Genomic DNA, 27,907 nt, shown 5'->3' on the forward strand with positions numbered 1-27,907 from the left:
CGCTTGGTCTCGTCTCCATGGCGACGCGGCGGCTCCGGCTCCTCGCTCCGAACCCAGCGCAAGCTGCCAGCAGAGCTGGCTTGGGGTGTCTGCCCTTTCGATGGCCGGCGTGAGAGGACCACAAGCGGGTAAGAGGCGTGCGGGTCGCCCTCTCCCCCATCCCCGTGTGCAGCCCGACCCAGCCCTCTCGTTGGACCCCCGCTAGGCCCGGCGCCTGAACCCGCGAACTTCTCTGCCCCCTCCAGGTTCGGGCTCTGCGGCCCCCCGGCTGCCGAGGCGGCGCGCGAGAAGGTAGGATCCGCGAGGCTGGACGTGCGCCTCGCACTGGGCTTCCTCCTCTGGCTGTAGTCGGGCACTGAGGAAGGGGTGTATTTCTACGTGGGTGCGAGTGATAACCGGGTAGTTCTGACAGGCGCGTCCACACCACCGTTCTCTGCCTGCGGATTCGCACGCCCCCTCCCCAGCCAGAAAACCAACCCAGTGAAAATAGACACGTTCCATCTCAGAGTTTCTGACTGCCTCCCTCGGTCCTCGCCCCCCCCCCCCTTAAAACTTCTTTTTCCCTTACTTTTTTTTCTTTTTTTACTTTTACGTTTCTTTGGAAACAGCTTAATGGCTAATAGAAGCGAGCACTCACTGGCTGTAGTTCAGACATCACTCGCTAGACATAACTTGCTCGGCCATAAAAAATTTTGGTGGAATTTGGGCAAATTATGTCACCTCCCTCGCCTTGTTTGCATCTTCTGTAAAATGAGGGGCTTGGACAACGGATCGCTTCTAAGGTCCAGTCTTCAGCCTTCCATGAGTTGACGAGATTGACTTGAGGTTTCCAAAACCAAGATATTGCGGTCTTTTGACTACTCCACACTGCGCCCCAGTAGCATTTAAACTAACATGTCATTATTATAAATGTATCGTTTGCCTTCCCTGACGACATGGGTGAGTTAGATATATCCGTTGTTACCCCAAAAGACCCCTGGAAGTTGCTTTTTAAAAATAAATCTGAAAAAGAAAAATGTCTTTTGTTTCATTGGGCTAAAAACCAAATGCAAGGATCCCCAAATCCATCTTGTTAAATTTTTTGGTTTTTTTGCTAATTGAAGTTGTTTTGTTTTTTTAATCTCAGGAAAATGGCAGCACTGCTCTTAAGAGTTTACCACAGTTGAATTTCAATTCCACTGCACCACTTCAGAACGCCCGTTTCCTACCCCCATCGTTTGAGCTAAATCTACAGTCTTTTCACCCCCTTCTTTGCCCCAGGCAGTCTAAATTGTGCACTTAAAACTGGCTTCCTTAGTCAGAGTTCACCTTCACACCATCCTTGCTAGGCTGTAGTTAGTAATAACAATAGTAATAGGAGGAGGAGGAGTTGTAATTATAATTGTAAAAGGAGATGGGTGCTACTATTATTTATTATTAGCTATCTTTATTAACCCTCACAATAACTCCATGAGGTGGGTAGTATTTTTATCCTCATTTTACCGTTGATGAAAGCGAGTCATGGAAGGGTTAAGGAGTTACTTAAGGTCACACAGTTTGCTGGGATTTGAACATAGGCATTCTGACTCCAGAGTCTGGGCTCCTAGCGCTATGTTATGCTGTAAAGGAAATATATAAAATTTATAGGTAGTCATTTTTAAATATAAATGTAAGTGATAGATGATCATTGAAACCATTTTTATACACATTTGAGGCTATGCAGTGAAATATTGCCCCCGCATCCTATTATGTTTCCCCACTAAGCTCCTCTAGGATGGAGGGTGGTGCTCCGTCAGCGCTCTCTCCCCACCACAGTTGCAGGGCCTGAGCATGTAGCTGTCTGTTTATTTATTCATTCCTTGCCTATTAGAACACAGGGTGGCTTATAGAAACAAGTAGTACAAAAGCAGAAAACAATTGCACAAGTGGGATGAAGAAAAAAATATGTCTTCCACTATTACAAGAGAAACCAAAAAGGAGAATTTTGTGAAATCTGAATTTAAATGTTGGTAACTCATTTTATAAAAGGTTTTTTTGAAGCCTGTAGAATCCAAACAAAACCTATTTGGCCCTATTGGCTGCTGGTTAGTGAACACTTACCTAAAGGAGTGGAGATATGAGATGTTTTATGTTCTTTTTTTGGTACTAAGTCTTTATAATCTGGTGTGCGTATCTCAAATTGAACTAATAACATTTCAAGTGCTCAATAGCCACCTGTGGCTGGTGCCTACCATATTGGACAGTGAAGCTCTAGTTTAATACATTCTTTTCCTTTGCTTTCTTGTTTCTTTCCTTCCCATTCCATTCATTCAACAAATATTTATGCACTAGGCACTAGAGATATTTTTTAGGGTGGCATGAGTTTGTCTATTCTATGTAGCCCAACTAGCTGAACTAATTGGGCCATTAACTTAGATTTTTGGCTATTGAGAAAGTCAGTTTTTCCTTAAAGCCTAGAACTATATCACATAAAACTCAAGAATTACTGGGAGCCATGTTTTGCACCATGTGTAGAAAATCTCTCTTCAGTGAGAGAGAAGAGTGAGGCCCACATGCAGAAGCAGCTGAGATGAACAAGGGACGGGGTACCCCACGCACCTCCTTGAACACAGCTGTATCCTCTGTGTCCTGACTTCCACACAGCTTGGGTTTTCAACTCTTGGACTCTGTGAGCCAACACTTCTCTTTTTTTGCCTAAGCTAACTTGAGCGTTGTTTCTGCAACCAAGAGTCCAGACTAATATAGCTAAGAAGCCAAGAACCAAGCCCTTTCTTTTAGAAATGAGCCTGTGATGACCTCCACCCCGATGTGCCCTGACTCCCAAAGTACATTTTAATTTACATAAGAATATTTTCAAACTTATATAATCACATAATTATGCCTTTACAAATCATTTTCTTGTGCACATTTTATATACTTATTTAGCCAGATACATTGATCTTCTGATTAATACTACCCATCTTTCTATGTAAGTCTTTCAGTATATTTTTCTTAATAAAAATAAATCTATATCTGCGTTTCCCCTACTCTTTCTAGGAATCATCCCTTCCAATTATGTGGGCCTTTCTTTTTAATTATAAGAGCATTCTAAGGCAATTAAGTTACTTTATATAATTCCACTGGTTTTATTCATTCAATCAATATCTGAGTACCTTTAAAGTGGTGGGAGACCCACACTCATGAGTAAGAACTGCTCTCCAGAAACTTCTGCTTTCCAAAAACTTTCTGTGCTGGTGGTATAGTCATTCCGCCACTCTAGTTGTCTGTCTGCATATTACTTATGTGTATTTCGTTGACTGATCTTTTTTTCTTCCATCTGCTTCTTAAATGTTGGTGTTTCCCAGGATTCTATCCTTGGCCTTGTCTTATTCTGCATGGGCCATACCATCCATTCCCACTTTTTCATAGCTGTCCCATATGTCTTTTCTCTTGAGTTCTAACTCTGTTTTCAATAGAATAGAATAACACTTGATTTCACATGACCTACAGGCATCTGTAGCTCAGAATTTCCAAAAACAAACTCATCATCCCTCACTATGTGCTCTCCCCTTGTATCCTCATCCTAGTCATCCAAGCTAGAACCATCAAATTCTTTTCTTTTTCACTTGTGTGTCCAGTGACTCTCAGTTTCACCTCTCTTTTTGTTCCAAGTGTACCTTCCTGGCTTTGTACATCATCAGTTTTCCGCTGGACTAGGGTTTAGCAAACTTTTTTCTGTAGAAGTCCAGATAATAAGTATTGTAGACTTTGTAGGCCATATGGTCTTTGTCGAAACTATTCAACTCTGTCATTGTAGCTTGAAAGCTACCATTGCCAACATACGAACAAATGAGCATGTCTTTGTTCCAATAAAATTTCGTTTAGAAAAGTAGGCAGCAAGTCATATTTGGCCCATAGGTTGGAGTTTGCTAACCCCTGCTCTGGACTATTTCAGTAGCCTCTTAACTGGTCTTCCCACCTCCCATTCTCTCTCAGGTTTACCCTCCACAGAATTTCTTTTCTAAGATAGAGCTGATTATATATGGTTGTTCTTCAAAGTCTTTGGTTTTCTATCCATTGCCCACTGGTTAGAGCCCCAAATTCTTAGCATACAGCAATTAATTACTTTTAAAATTTGCTCCCACATACATATCAGACTCATCTATTGCCATTCTCGGACACACCACTAGAATACTCTTCCCCTTCTATTTGACTGACTGCTTGGCTAAATAATGCCACCTTCATTGTGAGCCTGACTCAGTCTTGCTTCCTATAGCAGGTAGAATTAATCACATCTCACTGTGCTCCCATGGGCTATGTTAATTCTAGTATTGTAGCTCTTGTTACATGTTATCAGATGTGTTAGCTTCTTTTGGTTTCAAGGCATAGGAGCCTATTAGTCAAGTTCTCTTTTGGTTTCAAATGACAAAAACAACTCCAGCTTCTTTTGGCGAAAAGAAAAATTGGCCCAGGGAAAGGCAGAGGTTGAACAGGAAACAGGGACTCATATCATCAGGGGTATGTCTGTGTCTGTCTGTCTGTCTCTCTTCTCTCCTCCCCTGCCCCCTTCCAGCCTCACCACTCCCTCATCTCTTCATCTCTCATCCCTAATTCTTTTGTGTATTCTACTTCGTTCTCAGGCCGTTTTTTTCCTGAAGGCTAAAACCATGGCTGCTGGGAGCTTTACACTCATATTCTCCTACCTTTGTGACAATTCCACTTGGAAAAGTCTCAGAGAAAGGTTGTGATGAGCTTAGCTTGGATCATTGGCTCAGCCTTTGGTCCAGTCACTGTGTTATCTTATGAATTACTATAATTGGTCTGTCTTAGGACAGTGCTACTCTTGTGTTCAGGTGGGCTGGATCTCTTGTCTACATAAGGAGGAAGACAGACAACACCTTATTCTAAGAACACTTGTAGAAATTATAATACCTGGGGGAATATAGCAAACCCAGAGAATAGGCCTCAGAATGGGATTTTGGAACTGGAAGGTTATTCAGGGACAGCTCCATTCGCTGGACTCGCTCTTCCTCTGTCTTTTCAATTCTGCCTTCACTGCCTACTGACTCTTGGGTATCTCCAGTTCATGAACTCAAAGGAAGGGATTCGATTGATCCTGTTTGGGCAGTATGGAAAATTACATTGGAGCCCCTTAGAGGGAAGCATTTAGTACAGTACTTTGAAGCTTAGTCTGTCCCATATATATAGGGAGTTAGTACTTGTTTCCCCTATAAAATTCTGAGCTTCTCTTGTATCCCCAGAGCTTATTACAGACATATCAATATATAGTAGGTGCTTATGACATGTTTGTTTTAAGTAGACATTGAATATTACGTGAAAATTAGAAACTGTCGTAACTGTGTTGTTCCCATTACCATTGGAACTGTTGAAAGACATTAGGAGAGTCTGCTCATGTTCCAAAAGCCAGGGGGTACACTTGGTGGAGATGTGCAGGGGTGATTAAATGAATGTTGTGGTGATAATGTTAACCATAATCAATGGTAATAAATGTACAAGGTGTGCGCCTGTATACCGTTCTTTTGGACACCATGACCCCAATTTGAACAGGTGCCACTGGGTGGAGAAGAGAATTGAAGTAGCACAAGGCCACCATACTGCTCTCATGCCTGTAAGAGATGGATAAATGTAGAGATACAAATCGTTTTGCAAATTTTAAATTGTATTTGTTTATTTTTAAATAGTAATATATTTATATTGTTCAAAGTTCAAGAGGTGTAAATGGACAGAAAGTTAAAAACTCCCTCCCACCCTAGTTCTGCAGCCATTCCTTCTTCTTCCCCAGAGTCAACCAATATTATCAGTTTCTTTTCTGAAAGCACTTCCTTTCAGAGATAATTTTTGCACATTGATAGTTATTTGAAAAATATGTATTACCTATACAATGTACCTCATTCTTCCCAGCTTATTGGGCACTGCTTTAACTTTACCTGTGTTCTGTTACTCTGCTTTTTCCCTGGAGTCAGTGATCTTTCTAAGCAAGTATCATTACTTTGGGGCTTATGTGGTTTTTAAATTAATTAATTAATTAAAAGTCTTCAGAGCTAGTCTGCTTGTCTCAGTCACAGTAAAGCCTCCTTTTTGTTTCCCTAAGCAATCTTAATCAGCCCCATAGGACATCTTCCCAATTTTTCCTTTAGAGAAAACATCAAGTTGTTCCTACAGTGTCCCACCTATATGCCAGGTGCTGTGCTAAACACGTTACTGAGATCATCCTTTATAATGATCCAGTGAAGTTGGTACCATTGTGATCCTTATTTTACAGATGGAGGAACTGAGGCCTAAAGAAGTTAGGTAGCTTGGCCAAGCTCACATGGGAGGTGGCAGAACTGGGATGTGAATCCAGTCTCTTTCACTCAAGAGCCCCTCCGACTCTTGAGTATTACTCTGTACTGCCCCAGGGAATTCAGTTTTGTGAAAGAAGATTAAATAGACACTTCTAGGTAATAATAAAGCCAATCCTAGAAGAGCCTGAGTTCCATCAAGGACTAGGATCTGCCCACCCTAGGTTTTCCTTTAACCAAGTGAAAATGAGAGAATTATATGCATTGATGTTTCATCCAGATAATGGGTGAAATGTAGCAATCCGTAAAGATCCTAGAGCTAGAAAGGAGAGGAGAGCTCTAAATATACAGGGGATGTCTACCCAGACATGTGGATACCCACAGGATTGTGGAAATTTGTGGAGTGAAAGCAGCTCCTAGGAGAGGTCATCTTAGATTTCTTTCAGGCCTTATTTGGTTCATTATTGCATTGGTTGAGCTTCTGAGCACTACAGCCCTAGAGAATTAGGAGTAAAAAATCTTTCGTTTCTCCTAGAGTTTGGTCTTCTACAACTGTTTTTCCCAAAAAGATGCCTTGCTTTTCTGATGGACTTTAGCTTTCTGTGAACTGCTCAGAGGGATAATCAGATTAATAACATATATAATGTCTGGTTTGGTCAGGGTTCCCCAGAAAGAAAGCCTGAGGCAAAAGTTTGTATGCTGCTGCTTTATTTGGGAGTGCAAATCAGTGTGAGGGAGACAGATTTAAAAAGAGAAAAATTGAACACAAAATAACGAAGCTTCCCTTTTATTGTCCACAGTTTTGGCCTTGAATTTTGTATTCCAGAAATTCCTAGGTATGTATGACTGCTACTAGTTTTAAAAGTCTGGTTTGGGATGTGGGGACAAGTGTTGGGGGAGGAGAGGGCAAATGAATTGTTACTTATGAAAAACGTACGTGTAGCCTCTCTCATAAAAAAACCTTGAGTTGATTTTTCCCTTTATAATGAGAATGATATTTATCGAAAACTATAAAGGGCCAACTTACAGGAGAATCAGTCTATATAGAGTGACTTAAGAAAGGTAAACATTCACAGAGAAAACATTATAATCTGTAAGTGTTAATAAACACAGAAAAAAGTGTTAATAAGAAACTTATAAGGTAAGAATTATATTTTAAAAGATATTTTTGGATAAAATCAAATGTTAATTTCTAAATGTATTTATTGAAATAATATTTTATTAAAAATACTATATCTTGAAATATGGAAAAATTTCTTGTTCTGGCTTATATGCACTCTATAAAGGTATTTTTCATAACACAGATGAACTGGAATGTGGCAGATAGTTTGGTTTGCATATCATCTTGTTAAAGCAGGGAAGAAAGATGGTACTGTAGACATGAGCCGAGCTGAATCTGTGATTTCTCGGGTCAGCTCGGCGGGAAAGGGGAGTCCTTAACCTGCTGTCGATTGTATTTGCATCTACGTGTGGAGTCCAGGTTATGTGCAACCAAAAAGATAACAGAATTAGAGGCTTATTTAAGACACCACTTTCTAACATGCAGCATTATTCCTATAGCTCTTTTTACATGAACTCCGGGATGAAGTGCAGAGAAAGGGAAGAGTTAATTTCTCTAGACTCTTTTTTAACCCAATTTCATAATCCAGAAGAATGAGGTTTTTCAGTTAGGATGGAAATAATGCTACTAAATGCAAAAACAAAATACTTCCACAATACCCTACAGACAGACTGAGTTCTGCATTCTGTTTTATTTATGTTCTAAATGTATACAAATGTTTAAAGACATGAAGTAAATATGTTGGTTTTTTGCAGGAATTATCTAGACAAGACAGATGCTATAAAGGTAAGACTACCTAAACTATTTTTAAAAATGTTTTAGTTCTATTTTATCATCAATTTATATAGTTTTTGAATAATTGGCTTTAGTATAAAATTACCTTTTAGCCTAGATAATAGAAATGTTTATATAAAGGCTATAAATAAATTATTTCAAATACCTCAAACTAAAATAATGATAATGCTAGTTTTTATTTCTGCTTCTATTTTAGGCACCAAAATATAGACAGAATGGCAGGTTGCTTGTGTTGGATCCAAAGGGTAAATGATTTATTACTTAAAAAGAATATGTTTGACTGCCATTTTGTCCTAAGTATTAGGAAGATAGTCTACTGGAATGGTTGAATGTGGTCAAAAGACTTAGCAATTAAATCCTTTATTATATTGTCTGTCATTCAAAAAGTGCCTAAATATTTGCCAATCAAGAATTTCTATTAGGAACATCACTACTGATAAAATACTGAGGTTTTTTTTCTTCTCTTTCAGAAAAAGTGATGATTGAACCAAGTGAAACAATGTCAAAGTATGATGTCTCTGGTTGCACGGCTGATCTATCACATGGCTTTTAAGCAATTAGAACTAGATAATGCTATCATTTGTCACCCAATTAATTTTGAAAGGCCAGAAATGCATGGATTAGCACTTTAGCTTTTGCAATTGTTCCTAGATAAAAGGACATTTAAATTGAAAAATGAATTTTGATAAAAATGTAGAGGTATAGATAATATTCCCTTCTACTTTTTAAATGCTTAACCACTTAGTCTATATTTTACTTAGATAATTTTCATTGCTCATTTCTTTTTCCCTTTGATACTTGCTCATTTCTTTCAGAATATCTCTTTAATGAATATATACTTTAAAATTAAACAGATTCTTTATTTACTATGAGATGAATTGTTCATAAATACGGAAAATAATCACCCAACTAGTTGAAGAGATTGGTGTTAAAAAGAATCAGTCCAGTTTCAATTTAGTAGCTAACTCTTAAGTACTCGCTTTGTTCAAGGCATTGATTCTGATACTTCATCAAAGCCCTTCCTGTTATGATCATCTCCTGCCCCCTGAAAAAAATAGTCTATTGTTTCCATTATTCTGTAATGAAAAACTATGCTTTGAAGTTGATCATAAAACACATTCATAGAGATCAATTGTTGACAGATTGGTGGGCACCATTCTAGTGGGATTCTATTCACATTGATCTTATTTTGGTTTATTCTGAATATTATTGGCTGGGAAAAATTCCAACTTATATAACATATTTTCATTTTTCCTACTATCAAAGCTAAAAATTAAAATTAGAATCCACCTTGTAAATTATATGTTAAATACATATTTTATATTAAAGAAAAAGTAATGTATACCAGATCAATGACAGAGAATCTATGTTTATTTCAGATTAAATGTTATAGAAATCAGAAAAAATAAATATCCTGTTGAATTTGTTAATCTATATGCAAATATATATATCCTATTACATGGTTGAAAACATATTTAAATAAAAAGGTCTAAGAAAATTTTGGTAGTCTTTGAGGGAAATATGATATAACTTTCAGTAATAATAAGGGAAGTTAATAGACCATTAATGAAGATAATTACTATTGTGTCTATGAGTCCCACTGTTCATAGACTGTGGTAACAGTGTTGAAACTGGAGCAAGGGGTAATCTACATCCTGAGGTAGTTAAATCCAGGGGTGAATCAAAGGCAGCCTAGGCAAAAATAGAAAAGCAAAGTGATCACGTGTTCTCTTGATCTCATTAATAATTGTTTCTGCTTACGAAACTGCTTTTTGCAAGGGCTAAATGATCCTGTTCCCTTCGATTCACTTGCAGAGAAGAGTTTGAGTTGGTGGTGGTTTGGAATAGGCGAGAAGGAGGAATGACTAGGGTAGCCAGTAAGCTTCACGGGTGAGTGGCTTTGTCACCCCAGGTACCTTACCCAGAGTTGGAGGTAAACAGGGCCAGTCTTGGAAAAAAATGATCAAGTAAGAAAACAGAAAATCCTGGGGGCCCTTTGCTTGTGGAGCAGTGTAACTGACCTGCACAGTTGATAAATTTTGCCATTGTAGCTTCCATTCTAATCTCCACCCTCCTACTGGCTCCATAGTCTGACTGGCAAGTGGAATTTGCCAAAAGGTCCTATCCAAGTTGGGTTAGGGAAAACTAGAAGTTTTCTTTCTGCACCAGTTCTCTGCTTTAATCTTTCAATTGATTCTTCTTTCTAGGCAGAGACTCAAGAAGTGTGTGGACTTTATAAACCAAGAGTTTCAAACTTCTGTGCACATAGAGCCCGCGTGTATCATTTCCTTTTTTCCCCGTGGATCCATGTGTGAAAGATTTTGTCTACCCAGCAAATTGCACTTAATTAACTATTTTCAGCAGTAAAAGTAAAATATATCTTTAATGCTGGGCAAAGTTTTTTAGGTATTGGACTTTGGATCTGTTGGTTTTTTGGTCAAGCTTTCGAGCATACTTAAAGATGTGAGGGGGAAATGGCTGAAGCACATCCGCCGGTTGTAAAATGCTGAAGCACGGTTGAAAAAATTTTATCTATAGCTTATTTCATAATCATATGTTTCTAAAATAACTGGTTATTTTTTATTTCCGTTTTCCTGCTTTAAGTAAATGCCTCTTTGAACGCAGACCAAGATTAGCAAGCAAACTTTATACCTCACCAGCACAAGTCTCTCTGAATGTAGCTAAGACATTCTCAGAAAAGTAAGTTTTAATTAATTTTGTTTTTAGGCCCATGTTTGGCAAATATAAATCATTTTAAAACAAAGTTTAAAATATAAACTTCCTGAAAAAATTATTAATTCCAATACAAATTTGGGGACATTTCATAAATACGCCTAATGTTCTTAACATACTGAGGAACAGCCCTAACACCTAGGTTATCTATCCCCTAGCATAAGTATGTTCCCGTGGGATATCTAACTGGACTAACCCTCTAACCTTAGGAAATAGTAAATTAAATACCTTCCATTTACAAAGGATATTACATAAAGTAAAAATTTGAATTCTTTCCTCAATTGTAACTTGAGGAAGTGATAGTTACAATTTAAATTGTATTTAAATTAAAGAAAACAGATCTTTTTTGCGTATACTAGTTATCTGTTTTTCTTAAATGGTTAGAGGCGTTATTACCATAAATAGCATTACTTTTTCAAATGAGAGGCAATAGATTGTAATTGAAGAGGAGGTTGGACTTTGGGCCTTTGATTCTTTGAAAGTGTGGATGAGAACGACTACAGAGAGTGAGCAGAAGAGGAATTCATATTTTCCTATTAAAATGATGTTCAGTTCTCATACTTATTTTATGGCATGTTCACTGCTTCCAAATAGTAATATCCCATTTATCTTCAGGCTGTTGAGTATGTGGCTTCCTGTGTGTTGTGTCATTAGGATTTTTAAAGTATTTCCAATTATTCAAATACCCAGAATTATACTAGATAAATTCCCCTCCTTAGACATATAGCTTAGTGAATATATGGGGACTATGTTTCATAGATTCTAAAGCACACATATTTTCTTCATATTTTAACATCTCTTACAATTGATGGCATCTCACACTTTAACTTGGCAGTGCTTTTTCTTTCTTAAATCGTGCTATGTCTTATAGTAAGTAGATGATATCTTAGATTCAACAAAATGCTGTAATTCGTGGGGGGAAAAAAGACAGTAAAGCCCTTTTGTCTAGATTAGATATTAGAGCATATAATTTCTAATAATCACTTGTGGTGACCTTTGGCATAACAGGAATCTCACCATGCTAGAAATTGAATATTTAAGTGACTTCTCAACTTTTCATATGTAGAGTTTCTTCGTGGATGCTTTATTTCACAATTAGAAAATCGAGGAGGGCAGAGGCAGAACAAATGTAAATTATCTTTGCTGTGCATTTTTCATTACCAGAGAGGGATTTTGCTTAGCAGCATATACAGGGGAAGTGAAGATTCCATTCTTAGTATTAAGAATACTAATACTTAGTATTAAGTCTTAGTGTTAAGACTGTGACATGTTGTTCAGCCTATTCGCTAAATCACAGTACAAGACCACTAACTTAACTAATGTTCTGGATTCACATTTCAGTGGGGAAAAAAGAGATCCACCATAACTTCGGGGGGGAAAATAATACTTTATATCTTTCCATGAAAACTAGAAGTTGAATTTTTTAAACTTGGTAAAGGAGACATATTAAAAGAATCTTAAGACCATGAAAAACAGACTTGGGGTTACTTTTCTACCAGCGTGTGTGCCTGTCTTTGTAAACAGAGTGCACCATGCAAGAATCCTGTCTCAATGCCTTATTTATTAACATGCAGTTTCACGCTTAAAGGCTAAAAGAGAAAATTAAGCTGTTTCTATTTCAGCTACTTAAAGAAAAAGCACGCTTTTTGTATTATGACCAAGGGTTAATGTTAGTGTTGGACTCTCTCCATAAGTGTAGCATTTAGCAATGGTTAGAATTGATTTACAAACTTAAAGAAAAAAACCCTCAAAGCTAGTATTCCTTAAATAGTTTTATTCCTTCTATCACAATGATGTGCCAAGGACATTCATGTAACTGATGCTTACATGTTCTGTGTTAAACAACTCTGAAAAGGTTGTTAGAATCATTACACAACAATAAATGCCAAATAGAAATAGAATTTTCGTCAGTAAAAATTTTTTTTTTTTTGAGGAAGATTAGCCCTGAGCTAACATCTGCCAACCCTCCTCTTTTTTCTGAGGAAGACTGGCCCTGAGCTAACATCCGTGCCCATTTCCTCTACTTTATATGTGGGACATCTACCACAGCATGGCGTGCCAAGCGGTGCCATGTCCGCACCTGGGATCCAAACCGGCAAACCCCTGGGCCGCTGAAGCAGAACGTGTGCCCTTAACTGCTGCATCACCGGGCCGGCCCCAGTAAAAATTATTTTTAATGCTTTTCCACAAAGAAGATACTGCTGTTTAGCTATTTAGTTTATTGTTGGTATATTGTGTATCTATATTAAATGTGTGTGTGTAAATCCATATAAAGCCTTAAACAGCATTGTGACCTAAGGAAGTATGTTTTCATTTTCTACTTCAATGTTTAGGAAGGAAGTCTCTTCAAAAAATATTGAAAATAAAGTCTCTTTAAAGAATACTGAAAATAGAGTATCTTCAAAGAGTATTGAGAATAAAGACATAGAAACAAATCTACAGTCTAAGCTATGGTCATCTTCCTTCTTAAAAGAAAGCAAAGGTAATAATATTTGTTTTGAGTAACTGTAGCTTCTAATCTAGCCTTCCTTATCCATGACTCTGGGATATTGACAACTCTGTAGGTCTGGGGTGGGTCATGGGAACCAGTAATTTTTCAAATTCATGTACTGGATAATTCTGATATGCAGTCAGGCAAGGAATTCATGGGTATACATTACATAAAATGATAATGATAGAGTATTAAATTTTAGAGTGAATTAAAATACCTATGAAAGCATTAACAAGTTCCATTCATTCAACAATGGTTTATTGAATGCCAGGCACTGGCTTAGAAGCTGTGGATACAACACTTGGCAAATAGGCAAGATCCTTGCCCTTATGAAGTTCACATTCTAGTGGGAGATAGCCAGCTGTTAAAAATAATGAAAAAAAAAAACACAAATAAGACAATGACAGGTTGTTTTGGGTGCTATGAAGTAAATAAATGGCACCTGGAAGAAGACCACCTTAGATCTCGGGATCAGGAAACCTCTCTCATGATGCTCAGTAAGTGTTTGTGGATTGACATGAGACCATTCCTGTGACATCACATAAAGTCCTTAATTCCCTATTGTGACCTTCCCTGATGACATCAGTGTGATAAGTCAGTGAACAGGCGGTGCATACTGGAAGATCAGGCTGGTTGTGAGCCGATGGAGACAGTAAATGAAACAGAAGCAGGTAGATGGCCTGAATAGCCCCGCCATCCTCTTGGAAGGACTTGGTATCCTTTTCAGGGTAGCACTTTTTGTTTAGTCAGGAGTTTGCTTTAAAGTCAGGAGTTTTACCAATTTTTCCTTTTTTGTGGCCTGTGTTTTCTTCACATTGTCTCCTCTTGAGTATAGGATTTCCTCGCTTTCTTCTAACACAAGTGTTTCTGTTATTTAGAGTAGCTCATGGCCGCACTCCCATCAAAGAAAGCATCTCACAAGACTTCCCAGACACTCAAAATCTTACAAGAAAGGGGTGGTGTGGCACAAGTTCAGTTTGAAACTGTGAAAGACGTCTGTAGGGCCAAAGGAGCCACTCTGTCACACAGTAGTGTTTCCCAAAGAGATAATTTTAGGAAACAAATAGTAAACTGTTTTTAAAAAAATTATTTTAATAGTATATTTTAATGTGTGTTAGAAAAAAATAATATAAGACATAGTTAAGAATATGGACTCAGGAGCCAAACTGACTCCCAGATTTACCACTTAATTAGTAGTGTGAAGTTGGGCAGGTTATTTAATCTCTCGGTCCCTCAGTTTCGACTATGAATGGGGTAAAAATAGTACACACCTCATTGGGATGTTGAGAGAATTAAGTGAGTTAACATATGTAGTGTTCAGAAGAGTAATGGCATATAATGTTAGTTATGATTATTATGTTACTTTTATTACTATATCCATCGGTTTCGTAGATGATAGTATTTATGATCTGACAATTTATAAGTAGGTTCAAAGAAAACTATTAATAGTGTAGATGATACTCATATATGGCAAAATAGGTGAAGGCAGAATAGGAATTACTGAAGTTTGGAAAGTGTCCCAATAGACTGTGCCGTGGAGATTTTATCTCTTAAGTATTTCTCTGTCCCCTCGTCTCCATTCCTGTTTTACCAGTGCCCTATCATTCATCATATCTCTCACTTGGACTTTTTAAAGAGACCTCTAACCTCTCTCCTTGCTCTTTTTTTTTTTAGTCTCCATTCAAATACACTTTCCACCCTGCTATCCAAGTATTCCTTCAGAAATGCAGAATTGATCATACTTATTTCCCTCCTTAAAATCTTTCATTAGTAGTCCCTTCTTTCTTAGGATAAAGTCCTAACTCCAAGGCTGCTGGCCAGCAAGACCCTCCATTATCCCGCTAGTGCCTGCCTGCCCCTCCAGCCGTGTCTGTCACCATTTCAGCCTCAACCTTTGCCCTTAAGCAGCATCAAAGTGCTTGTAGCTCCACACACATTCTTATTTCTGCATTGGCTCATGCTGTCCCCTCCCCTTGGAAAAACTGATCCACTCAGATTGGCAATTCCTGAACGCTCTCCAGACCAAGTTGGGGCCCTCCTCTGTGCTCCCATTTACCTTGTACTCATCTTTATCACTGTACTTTCATACTGTTTTATCATTATCCCTTATGTTTCTGACTCCCCATTGGAGTGTGAGCGAGCACCCTGAGGTCAAGGACTGTTCATGTTTGTGTTCCTGGGGCTCAGCATAGTGCTGAGCACTGAACGAGTAGTTAGTAATGCTTATTTTTTATTTTTCAGTCATCTGTGTTTAGTTGTAGGTACTGTGGCTTGACATTAAGAAGAATCGTTGAGAATGTTATGTAACCTCTGGTCATTGATAGAATACTTCACATGTATCTCTTCCTAAATCTATGTCTGTGTGTGTTGAGAGACAGAGAACTTTATTCTCAGATATCCAAGGATTGACACGATCTGCCTAAGACAACTTATTTGCTTCTCAGCCTCTGCAGTCTTACTTTTCCTCTCCAAGCTCTTTATTTAGTATTTACCTTCTCATTAGAACAATCTAGGAAATATATTTCTGGAGATAGAATAGCATTAATTTCTTTTTTCTTGAAATTATTATATTCTACAAACAAAACTTTTTTCCGTTTATTAAAATTTCATGCACTAAACAATTAACACTGACATCAGCTCAATATTAATTGGTTTGGGTTTTTTCGTCTTTCACTTGGCAGTTTTATCACCTTTTTTGGAAATGGAAATTGGGTTAAATTTATTGCAGTGCTGTTTAGTCATGAAAAATAAATAAACTCCAGAACAGGAAGCCATATAGTAAACATGTACACTTACTACATTATAATTTAGGAATAACCATTTTAAATATTTGAATTTTTCAATATTTATTGATTAAATTATGTATATTCTGTTTTAGGTGGGGTTGGCAAAGATGCAGTCATTGCAGAGCAGGAGAAAATTAGTGAATATTGCCTTCAAGATATTGATGATAAGTTGTCCGAATCAACAGATGACGATGGTGAAGATGATACCAATGATGAAGATAATGACGAAGACAGTACCTTTAATAAGGATACTCATGCCCCATTAGAGTTAATGGCAGAAGTAAGTTTTACTTGGATAATTTAAGAAACTTAAAAATACTAAAATAACTAAATAGTATATAGCCTTGAAGATTTAAAAAATCTGGTAAACAAATGGAGAAGGCATTCCTGGCATAGGAAATAGCAGTGCAAAGGCGTTGAAGCCTGAAATGTCACATGCAAAAATTGCACATAAACATTTACTGATAATTCTATGAATAACAAGGCAATTTTACCTCACTTGTTTTGGTATCACAGTCTACCTTTAATTAATATTGCACAACTTTTTGTCTTCATGTATATTGTAAGAACTTCATAACAGTACATTTTCATTTCTCCCTTCTCTTCCTTTGTATTATTGTTGTCATAGATTTTACTTCTGCGTATAAGCCCCAGGATACATTATTATTTTTGTTTTAAATGGCCAATTCTCTTTTAAAGAGATTTTTTTTAAATTGGAAAATATCTTTTTTGGTACACGTTTCTTCTGTTCTTCAGAGCTTCATGTAGATCCAAATTTCTACCTGATAGTATTTCCTTTTACCTGAAAAACTTCCTTTAGTATTTCTTATAATGCAGTTCTGCTGGCATTGAATTCTCTCAGCTTTTTTCTGTCTGAAAAAGTGTTAATTTCACCTTCAGTTTTAAAGGGTACGTTACCTGAAGAATTCTAGGTTACCAGGTTTTTTCTGTGCTTTGAAAGATTGCTCCATTATCTAATAGTTTGCTTAGTTTTAGACAAGATGTCTGCTGTTATTCTTATCTTTATTCATCATCTTATATTTATTCATCATCTTATCTTTATTCGTCTTATCTTTAGACGTCATTTATATGTCTTTTTGTCTGTCTTTTAAACATTTTGCATCTGTATTACTATTTTTGGCAATTTGGTTATGATGTGCCACGATGTGGTTTTCTTCATATTTCTTCTGTTCATTGAGATTCTTGGATCTATGAGTTTATAGTTTGCACTAGGTTTGGAAAAATGTTCAATTTTTAAGTCTTCAAATATTTTTTTCTGATCTCTGCCCTCTCTCTCTTCATCTAGGCTACAATTAACATGTATGTTAGATCACCCAATATTGTCCCAAAGATCACTGATGTTCTTTTTTTTTTTTTTTTTTTTCTATATATATATTTCACTTTAGAAATTTCTGTTGCTGTGTCATCAAGTTCATGGTCTTTTCTTTGCTGTTACAATCTGCTGTTAATCCCATCTTCCCTCCCTCCCCCTCCCTCTCTTTTTCTCTCTCTCTCTCTGTGTAAACTCATTTGCAATATTCTATTTATCATCTCTAGAAGTTTTATTTAAATATTTTTATATCTATCCTTTCTCTCCACATCGTGTTCATATTTTTCTCTACTTTTGAGAATATGGCATGTGTTTATAATAGCTTGTCTGCTATGCTATCATCTTTGTCAATTCTAGGTCAGTTTTTATTGATTAAGTTGTTTTCCTGCTTATGGGTCATATTTTCCTGCATCTTTGCATGCCTGGTAATTTTTTACTGAATCCTAGACATCGTAAATTTTATGTTCTTGGGTGCAAACTTTTGTTTTTAAAAAAAAAAAATGTTTTGGGACTTTGATCTGGGACACAGTTGAGTAACTTGGAAGCAATTTTCTCTTTTTGAGTCTTGCTTTTAGGCTTTGTTGGGAGAGTCCAGGGCAACCTTTATAGAATAGGGACACTGCTAAGGCAATACCTTGTGAGGACTCTTCCCAATGCTCCATGTATTAGCAGGATCAGGATCTTCCACTCTGGCTGGAGAGAATGTGAGCTCATCTCAGCCCTGTGTGAGGTCCAGTGATTGTTCCACCTGCTCATTCCAGTGATTCTTTCTCTATCCTCAGATAGTTTCTTCGTTCTATATATGCAGATAAGTACCAGCCAAAGACTCAAGGAGACAGCCCTGCAGATTGCAGGAGCTCTCTCTCTTTGTGAAGCTCACTCCTCTTTTGAAAATTATAGCCCCATTGGCCTCTCTGAACACCAAACTGTGTTATTTCAACTCAGAGAGATCACTCATCTCGCTTGGATTCTCCCTACCCATGGTAGCACCTGGAAACAGCCTAAAAGCAGTAAACTGAGGCAATTATAGGACCCATCTTGGTTCCCTTTTCTCAGAGATCACTGTCCTGTAATGTCTGTTGTCCAGTGTCTGAAAACTGTTGTTTCACTTATTTTGTCTGTTTGTTATTTGTGTTTTCTGTTTTTTTAAGGAGAGCAGAGTAAATTTGATCTCTGTTAACTCCATCATAGCTAGAAGCCTCAATTCAAATTTTAGCACAAGGAAAATGCTAATGTGCTTGCCTCCTTAGATAATTTAACCCATATGCCAGCCATGGAATCATATAAGGAAATCAGACATATTTATTAGGTTTTCCTCCTATAATAAAACATATTTAGGAAAATTTGAAACTTCCTTAATATTATAAGGTGCTTTTAATAAGGGGGGAAAAATTGATGTGAAGTGTTGGAAAGATTTCACTTGACAAACGTCCTTTTGACTGGACATCTAAATCGTTCATGAATTGTGAAGCCTTCGGAGACCCTGTTTGCCATAACCAAACTGTCTGGAGTTGCTCATTTTATTTCTTCTCTCTTTGTTTTTGACATTTAATTATAAAGGTAATCCATTAATTCCTTTTCATATAAGTATTCAGACAGTGTGAGATTGCTTATTTTCCTGTCTTGTACTGTGCCTATGCATAAGATCTTTTGTTTTCAGAATGCATCCCTTTTTAATTTTCCCAACTTTTTATTTTGAACATTTCAAACCTATAAAAAAGTTGAAAGAGTATAACAATGAACACATGTATATACTTTACCTAGATTCACCACTTTTTAACATTGTGTTACATTTGCTTTCTCTCTCTCTTTTGATAGATAAGCTATAGATAAAACCTAGATATATATTTTTGGCAGAAACATTTGAAAGTAAGTTGCAGACGTCATAAAACTTCACCCCTAAATACTCGAGCATGGGTCTCCTGAGAATGAGTTCATTCTTCAATGTAACATCATATCCTTGTCACATCTAAGAAAATTAATAATTTTGTAATAAAATACATTATATTCAAATTGAGATTTCCAAATCTGTCTTTAAAATGGCTTTTATAACTGTATTTTTTTCTGCTCAGGATTCCATCTAAATTCATGTTTCGAGTTTAGTTGTTAAGCATTTCTCTTTTTGAATGTCACAAATAATTTAATATAGGATCTTTTTTTAAACCTGTCTTCAGCTTAATTTGGCAGTCTTAAGTAATTCTCACAAAAGAGAAATGTTCATTGCGTGAATTTCTTAATTTCACTGCTTTTTGAACTGTTAAAGGAAAATATATTTTACATTAAAACAACAACAAAATAGGTCAATGCAAAGGAGCCTTTGAAATTGGTTCCATGCTCCTTTTCATTTTCTGAGGCTAGTATTAATATAATGCTTTATTAAATAGACTAGATATTAGTTGACAGTAAGAAATTCTTGTTAATTTTGTTAGATGTGATAGCAATACTGTGATTGGGTTTTTAAAGTGAACTGAGATGATATCTATAAACTCCTTTAAAATAATCTAGGCAGAGGGAGGAAAAGAGTGTGTGGTGATATTGATAAAACCAGATTGGCAAAGTGTTAATTTTTGAAGGTGAGAATTGGGGACGTGTTATTTCTTTTACTATTTTCTCTAATTCTGTGTATATTTAAATTTTCCATGAAGATTTTTAAAATATAGACTATAACTGCGTATTATACTGGCCACATTCTCTGACTGTGATCAATTAAACTAGGCATTGATAACAAAAATAACTATCATAACAAATTTAAAATACTTAAAACTGAAAGATATTCTTCTAAATGACATCTGAATTAAAAATAAAAATCCTAGGGCCAGCCCAGTGGCGTAGTGGTTAAGTTCATGCACTCTGCTTCAGCGGCCTTGGGTTTGCCGGTTCGGATCCCAGGCATGGACCGACACACTACTTGTCAAACCGTGCTGTGGTGGCATCCCACATACAAAATAGAGGACGATTGGCACAGGTGTTAGCTCAGAGCCAATCTTCCTCACCAAAAAAGAAAAACTCATAACTAAACTTACAAACTATTTAGAAAACAAGGATAGCCACAACAGTAAATACTAAAACTTTTGAAAAGATCATAAAGTTTCAAATGCTTTGATGATGATGATGATGATGATGATGATGATGATGATTCCAGGAAGAATGACAATAAATGAACTACATATTAATACAAGAAGGTAGAAAAAGAACAAAATAAACATAAGGAAAATAAGAAAAAGAAAGAAACTAATAATTCAAACTAAAAACCAAATTAATATATCAAGTGCTGGATATTTGGAGAATGACATAGATAAACCACTACATATCAAAATTAAAATGGAAGAAAAACCCAAAAAGGGATGAAAATGAACATGTCTTAACCTTAAACAAGAAGAGATTTTTTAAATATAAGAGAATTCTATTTCATGAGTGAACAAGCATTTTAATATGTGAATAAATGAGAATTGTGATGAATTAATGGTTTATAGAAAAATCTCCAGAAGAGTTCTATTTATATTAGAAAAATATATGTAATCCCAGTGCTCATGGGAGAAACAGAGAAAACTGGTAGAGAATTGCTTCTTAAAATGGCACCTGAGTATTTATGAAAGATCTGGAAACGTGTGAGAAGTGTCTTTTATATATCACTCAATGCCCCATCTCTTGCAGAGTAAACCTGGTCTACCTGCATATGGCTCAGAATATGTCACACACAAGCAAAAACAATCATCCAAGTGTAGGGTTATTTTAGTGGAAACAGTCTAAATTTAATAATAGAAGGTTAGTTATTAAATTATAGCCCAAGTAAAAAATATATAAGAATGTTTAACTCCATGGGGAGAAAATCATCATGATGTGTGGTTTATTTTCTAAAAGTTACTGAATAATCCTAGTTTTGGTAAATGTGTTCATTTATGGGGGAAAAAAACACTAAACATACTTGAAGATGTTAAAAATAAACATCTCTGGATAGTAGAAACATAGATGGTTTTTAATTAGGGACAGAATGGGTTTATTGAGCTTTTAAATTTCCTACATAGAAAAATGTGTATTACTTTGTAACAAGAAAAATTTAATAAAAATAGTAAAAGCAAGACTGGCTGGCATAAGAACAATACTGGAAAATATTGAATACACATAATTGTAAGTCTACATTTTCCTGCTAAGTATTGTCATGTACTTATGGCCTAAGGTCACAAATAAAAGGTGTATCTGAACCAAAGGGGCATTAAGGTGATTAGTGTCTTCACTATCTCTACCAGTTGAACCAAGCTATGTATTCTCAAATTGTTCAGTACTACATATATAGTGTGGCTGCAGCAAAGCAGACGTATCATACTTATTCTGTGTTGCCTTGCCATGAGAAATCCTTAAATATTCTTAATTAATTGATTGATTACACACTCACTCCTGGAAAAACATGTAAATGTTAAAAGCAAAATAGTTGATCATGAACGAAATATTTTCTAGGGAGTTTATAATTGACATTTAAATTCCCTCTGAAACTACTTATCTGAAGAATTTCTTAATGTTTTCCAGTTCCTGAGAGCAGAAATGAGCCAAGACTACCATTTGGCAAAAAAATTATGTCAGATGAGTAAGTACAAACTACTTTTCCGTTTTCCAATCTTCTCTTTAATTCTACATACATTCCATAATATGTAAGATGGTTTGATGATCGCAAGTCTAGTGAATGCCCTGATAGTATCTCAATGATTCCTTGATAGTAAATCAGGTTGATTGGTATAAGGACTAATTTAGACTTCTGGAATGACTTTGAGTGGGATAAACTAACAGAGACTAATCACCCCCACTGGAAAATAAGGCAAAATCCTTACCTTCATAATAATGGATTAGTAACTTTATGCCTTTACTTCCAAAGAAGTGTCAGGTAGCGCAGCAAACCTTACTTGATATGCAGTTATTCCCCAAATAGTTGAGTGCCTACATGTGCCAGGCACTGTTCTAGGCATTGGAAATACAGCAGTCAACAAGACAGATAACAACTCCATATTTGTATCTAGTGTCAGACAGATGATAAACTCATATGTAACTATGGTGTCATAAATAAGTGCTGTGGCGAAGAATAAAGTAGGGAGGAAGGACTAGAAAGTCCTGGGAGGAGGCAAAGTAGTTTTCGATAGGATGGTGCAGGAAGGCTTCACTGATAGACTTGAGCAGAGACTTGAAGGAGTTGAGGAAATCAGTCATGTGGATATCTGAAGAAGTGTGTTCCAGGCAGGACTAACAGCAAATGTGCTGAGACGTGAGTGCGCCTGACGAGGAGCAGCAAGGAGGACAGTGTAACTGGAGCAGAATGAGCAAGGGGAAGTGTGTAGATGAGATCAGAGAGGTTACGGGCTGGGGCTTGTGCAGGTGGCAGGGCACCTTTTCACAATTTAAGGCCCTTGGCTTTTTCTCTGAGTGAGGTGGGAAGCCACTGGACACTTTTGAGCAGAGGAATAATATGATCTGCTTTGATTTTCTTCTTATCTTTGGTTATTAGTGGTTTGACTTGATGTTCAAACTAGTTGTGATTTTCTTTGTATTTATACAAAGGGAGGTTTGGCAGGTTTGCTGAGTTTCTTAAATCTGTGAGTTGATGTTTTCATCAACTTTGAAAACTTCTTAACCATTTCCTTTCAAATATCACTTCTGCCCTATTCTCTCTTCTCTTCCTGGGTCTCCAATTAGACATAAATTAGACTTATTTTCATGGTGTCCCACATGTATCTTATACTCATCTCTGTTTTTTCCATTTCTTTTTATTTCTCTCCTGTTTGGATATTTTCTATCAACCTGTTTTTGAGTTAACTTATCTTCTGTTGTGTACAATTTGTAGATAAAACTATCCAGTGAGTTCTTAATTTCAAAGATTGTATTTTCCAATTTCAGAAAGTCCATTTAATGATTTTGAAAGATTCCAGCTCTCTGTTGAAATCCGCAGTCTTTTCAACTGTTTTGCCTGTGTTTTTCTCTAATACGTTACTCATAGTTATTTTAAAAGAGAAAATGGCAACTTTACAATGAACCTTTATTGATAATAGGACTCAAAATACTAACGAGTGTTAGACTTAAGTTAGCAGTCCTTGGCGTAAATGCCATAGGGACTGTGAGGGTCTGCTCCTTGCCGCGTACAGAGTCTCTACCGTGGGTACAGGAGTTCTTAAATCATTGGCTGGTTTTTAAAATGGGTTCCTTGAATGCTTTAAAACTACCTATTTTATATCCAAGGTAAATACTTTGCCTTGTTTAATCCTTTCAAGCACTTTTCACCTTTAAAGCCATCAAATAAAATATTTTGATCGAAATTATTTTTGGTGGCACACAAACATAGAATTTCCAATCAGAAGAAATCCTTAGAGAGAACCATGTCCAGTTCTCTATTTTTGTAAATAATGAAACTGAAGCCGAGAGGTTAAGCAGCTTGCTCAGCCCCACCCAGGGAGATAGTGACACAACCAGAGCTGGAACCCAAGCCTCCTTCTCCCACTCCACCTTTCTCTCTGTGGGGCCAGGGTAGAAGTGATTCTGTAGCTCTAGCTCCCTATTCTCTGAGTTTCTTGTGGAGCCTAATTGTGGGAAAACTTATATATAAATTCCCCATTCATCAATCATTTTGGAGAGCCTCTGGCTGAAGCTTACACAGTATATGTACTGATATCACCACATCTCTTAGTCACTTTTGGCTGTTAGCCGTGCAGTATACTTATTGACCTAACTCAAACCAGTAAACACACATTAAGTGCCAGGTCAAGGGGGATGAAAAAGTTCGAACTGGTCTATCTTAATGTGGTTATATCTGTCTGAAAACTCAGTCCCTTCCTTCCTTCCAACAAATTCATACTGAGCACCAGCTACGTACCAGATGTTATGCTGGGGCTCCAGCTCTGTGCCAGGCACTCTCCTAGAGGTGCAACAGTGCACAAGACCAGTGTTGTGTCTACCCTAGAACAGCCCCCAGTCTGAGAGACTTAGAGCCCCACCAGCAGCAGAACCCCTCTGTTCCCCACCTCAGCCCTTCAGCCAGAAGAGAGCAACCACTGAATGCTTAGGAAGGAAGAAGCCTGTCTCTAGGCCCAGAACCATTCCAGGAAAACAGATATTAATGAACATTTATTCAGCACTCACCGTGCACCGAGAACTAGACTAACTACTTTACTTACATTATCTCATTGATTCATCAGAACACCCTGATGTGGTCGATAGTGTTATTACAGTAAAGGGAACTGAGGTGCAGAGACAGTAAATACTTTCCCCAGATGACCCAGCTAGACAGTGGCAGAACCAGGATTTACATCTGACCAGCTTTTCTCAGGGGCCACACTGGGCCCTGCGTATGGGCCCAGGTTGGGAAACAACCCCAAGGATACCAACTGCATGTGCTAAAAGCTTCTCTTACCTTTTTGAAAACCCTACTAGCCTGTCAAAGAGTAAGAATTTTTTATTCATCACCTAGAATGGATATTGCTGGCCTAAGTCTCAAAACAGATACCGTACCCCGACTCTGAAAATTGACAATTGCTAGCAGTTTTTGTTAAACCGTGAGAGTAGCTGTTCCCATACTCCAATCTCATGGGATAATCCTAATTCCAACATGAAATTTTCTAAACTGTGTTCCACGGAGTATTAGTTCAAGATTTCTTAATATGTTTTCCACCAAAAAAGGTTCCATGGAAATAATAAATTGGGAAAACCACTTTCTCTTCTCTATAAGATTCATAATAATTGTGAGCATATTAATGGTTCTGTAAAAAGTCCTGCAATTGCTCCTTACTGTAAGCTTTACCTAATTAACTTAATTTAACCTAGTTTCCCAAATGTGTATTAATGTCTTAAGAAACTAGTATCTCAAGGAGCAATTGGAAAAACCCTGCTCTAGAAAGACACTTAGCCTCAAAGAAAGATTTAGATTGCTAATGATAAGCATATTTTAGTCCAAGTTAAAATGTATAGAAAGTTATTTTTATTAGAAACCTTAAAAGCTGTATAAATACCTATAAGATCCTTGAAAGCAGCTTTTGAGCCAGGTGCAGTCATGCTAACCCAGATTGATGGTAAATTGTTATATTAGTAGATTAGGAAATAAAGACACTGGTTTGGTGTGTCAGGATGAAAGACATATGGGGTGAGGTCCTGTGAACCAACAGGGCCGAGTTGAACCATCCACAAGTTCTCTCTCTCATGCTTAGCCAGGTGAATAGCACACTTGATGTTTCAGTGCCCCCTAGGGGCCATCAGGATATTGCACAGGCATCACAATCTTAAATGGATGGTGCAGGATTATGAATACTCCTCAAGGCAGGTAGGAAGAAGACAGAGAGAAATCTGTAGAGTGAGATCTGAAAGAATAAATAAAATAGTTTAAAAAACTCTGAAGCAAAAGGTGTAAATCTTTCTGGCCTCTAGAACAATGGTAACATCCCAACAAGCCTAAAAAAAAAAATCTATTGGTATGGCCCAAAGGAAAGATGACATATTCACATAAAGGGTGAGCAAAAAGGAATAAATAGTGCTAAAAATAGTGGGTCTGCTGAAGACGGCAGGACACTGTTAAGCAGGTGATGACTGGATGTGAACTAAGGTAAAAGTTTCCTGATGATGAGAAAGAGGAAGCATCAGTTTTCTCTATTTCAAGGATGAGTTTTTAAAAATGACATCTCTACTATAGAAGAGCTTGCATGAAACAAAAACAAAAACAAAACAGCTCCGTTCCTTTGCGTTCGGATGAGGCCTTTAGTAAAAGATGCCATGTAGACATTGGGTGGGTGAGATGAGATGAGGGGTTAGTAGACCTCTAGGCACACAGTCTTCTCATTACTGAAGTCTCTGTATTTTCAAGATTTGTACCTTGTTTGGGGAATAATTATAATCAAGAAACACTTTGGCTACAGGCCTCTTAAGGCAGCCTCATAGTGATGGAGATTGCATTCTTTGGACAGGAAGTAGAAAATAGAAAGAGGATTATCTCTTTTACAAAGCACCTGAGATAAGTAGAGCCTCTTCTGTATTTACACTTAGATACACCAGTGGTATAATTGTTGGTGTTTATCGCTTTCTGCATTTTCACTTACTCTGATTGACAGTTTCAATCTCATTCTGAAGAGCCTGTTTACTAAAACACTTTGAACATTAATAACACACATCCTGTTGTCCATTTTCAGTTCTAATCTATGAGCCAGAAAATCCTGAGGCCAAGGAGTTTTTCTCACTTATTGAAGAAATGTTGCTGATGGGTAAATCTAAAAATTGAAGTTCCTTCTTTCTCATAGAGCTATGAGCAGTCACTATTTAAAAACTCGTTATCCCAGCAGATTGGTGAAGTACATCCTCCGGAAGTGGTTAAGAAAAGGCATAAATAAACATAGATAAGGATAACAGATTGGTGGCTGCTAGAGGGGACCGGGGTGGAGGGAGGGCAAAAGGAGTAAATGGGTATATCCGTATAATGACAGATAAAAACTAGACTTATCGATGGTAAATACAATGCAGTCTATACAGAAACTGAAATATAATGTACACCTGAAATTTACACAATGTTATAAGCCAATGTGACCTCAATAAAATAATTTTAAAAAAAAGAAAAGAAAAGTCCGAATGGTTGTCTTGGATGGTTTAATAAAACCAGCTTGTCCTCTGGACGGTCCAGATGACTCCCTTTCCTCTGTGGAGTGGAACTGCCCAAGCAGAGCAGGCTCCCTGGGCAGCAGGCAATCAGGCACCGACAGAGTCTTCACAGGGAAGACAATATGCTAATTGCCCCATGTATTAAAGGGATTATCCCACAACTCCAAAGAAAGCCAGTATTCTCTAAATTACCCTAAGTCTTACTCACTCTTATTCTATTTAAGTAAGAATTATGTTCACAATGGTTATAGACCTGTGTCTTAAATTTATTTTAAATCCCCAAACATCTTTCTGCCCGTAAGAATATATTCTTCTTTGTATTACTATTTTGACTCTACTTACAGTTAGCAAAGTTCAGCTCAGTTCTCACGTTCCAAAAATGTCTGTTTCTTGGTGGAGGGAGAAACAAGGAGAACTATGATTTTTCAAAGAGAGGAAATATTAAGAAACATTTTAAACAATTCTCTTCCTTTCTGTGGTAGAGAAAACTCAGACTCTTGAGGAAGATGATGAAGATAGTGAAGAAGACAGTAGCGGTGAGAGTGAAGGGGAGAGCAGTGAGGATCTGAGTGAAGAAAGCTCCGACGAGTGTGAAGACGAGTGACGAAAGCGGCCACTGTGGTTTAATCTTCATGTATTTTCATTTCTGTATATGATGGAAACATAAAGAAGGGAGCTGCATTTTAGTCTAATTGTTCTTTATTTGGTACAGAGTTCTTTTAATTTATCTGTATTCGTTTGAGTTCCTTCTTAATATTTAGGTCTTAGTTCAATATGAGTTACTCAGAGAGGAAAATAGTAATTAAAAACACTTACATAGTACTAACTGTGTGGCAGGTA

The 27,907-nt window shown here is 37.1% G+C and overlaps 1 protein-coding gene across 4 annotated transcripts; it reads left to right on the forward strand.

The window, feature by feature from the left end:
- Window positions 1–27,740, forward strand: ERICH2 (glutamate rich 2). 4 transcript variants are annotated; one of them, XM_046657928.1, is made up of 12 exons: window positions 1–128; window positions 246–291; window positions 7,061–7,096; window positions 8,076–8,106; window positions 8,312–8,360; window positions 8,586–8,622; window positions 10,720–10,815; window positions 13,182–13,330; window positions 16,218–16,405; window positions 21,980–22,037; window positions 26,605–26,676; window positions 27,550–27,740. In XM_046657928.1, exons 1-12 carry the CDS (start codon window positions 101–103, stop codon window positions 27,669–27,671), a joined length of 912 nt encoding a protein of 303 aa, XP_046513884.1. In that variant the 5' UTR covers window positions 1–100; the 3' UTR covers window positions 27,672–27,740. The 4 variants fall into 4 exon arrangements, with proteins under 4 accessions (XP_046513884.1, XP_046513885.1, XP_046513886.1 ...); XM_046657929.1 differs by having other exon boundaries at window positions 10,741–10,815; XM_046657930.1 differs by lacking the exon at window positions 26,605–26,676.
- The last annotated feature ends 167 nt before the right edge of the window (window positions 27,741–27,907 follow it).

This window comes from Equus quagga, chromosome 4 (assembly GCF_021613505.1).
Source record: "Equus quagga isolate Etosha38 chromosome 4, UCLA_HA_Equagga_1.0, whole genome shotgun sequence".
Classification (NCBI taxonomy): Eukaryota; Metazoa; Chordata; class Mammalia; order Perissodactyla; family Equidae; genus Equus; species Equus quagga.

Excerpts from the sequence above, each read along its gene's own strand:
- ERICH2 (XM_046657928.1), top strand. The coding sequence starts at position 101 with ATGGCCGGCGTGAGAGGACCACAAGCGG. Across the intron at positions 292-7,060 it reads CCGAGGCGGCGCGCGAGAAG|TTTTGGCCTTGAATTTTGTA; the intron begins GTAGGATCCGCG and ends TATTGTCCACAG. Across the intron at positions 26,677-27,549 it reads TGAAGAAATGTTGCTGATGG|AGAAAACTCAGACTCTTGAG; the intron begins GTAAATCTAAAA and ends TTTCTGTGGTAG.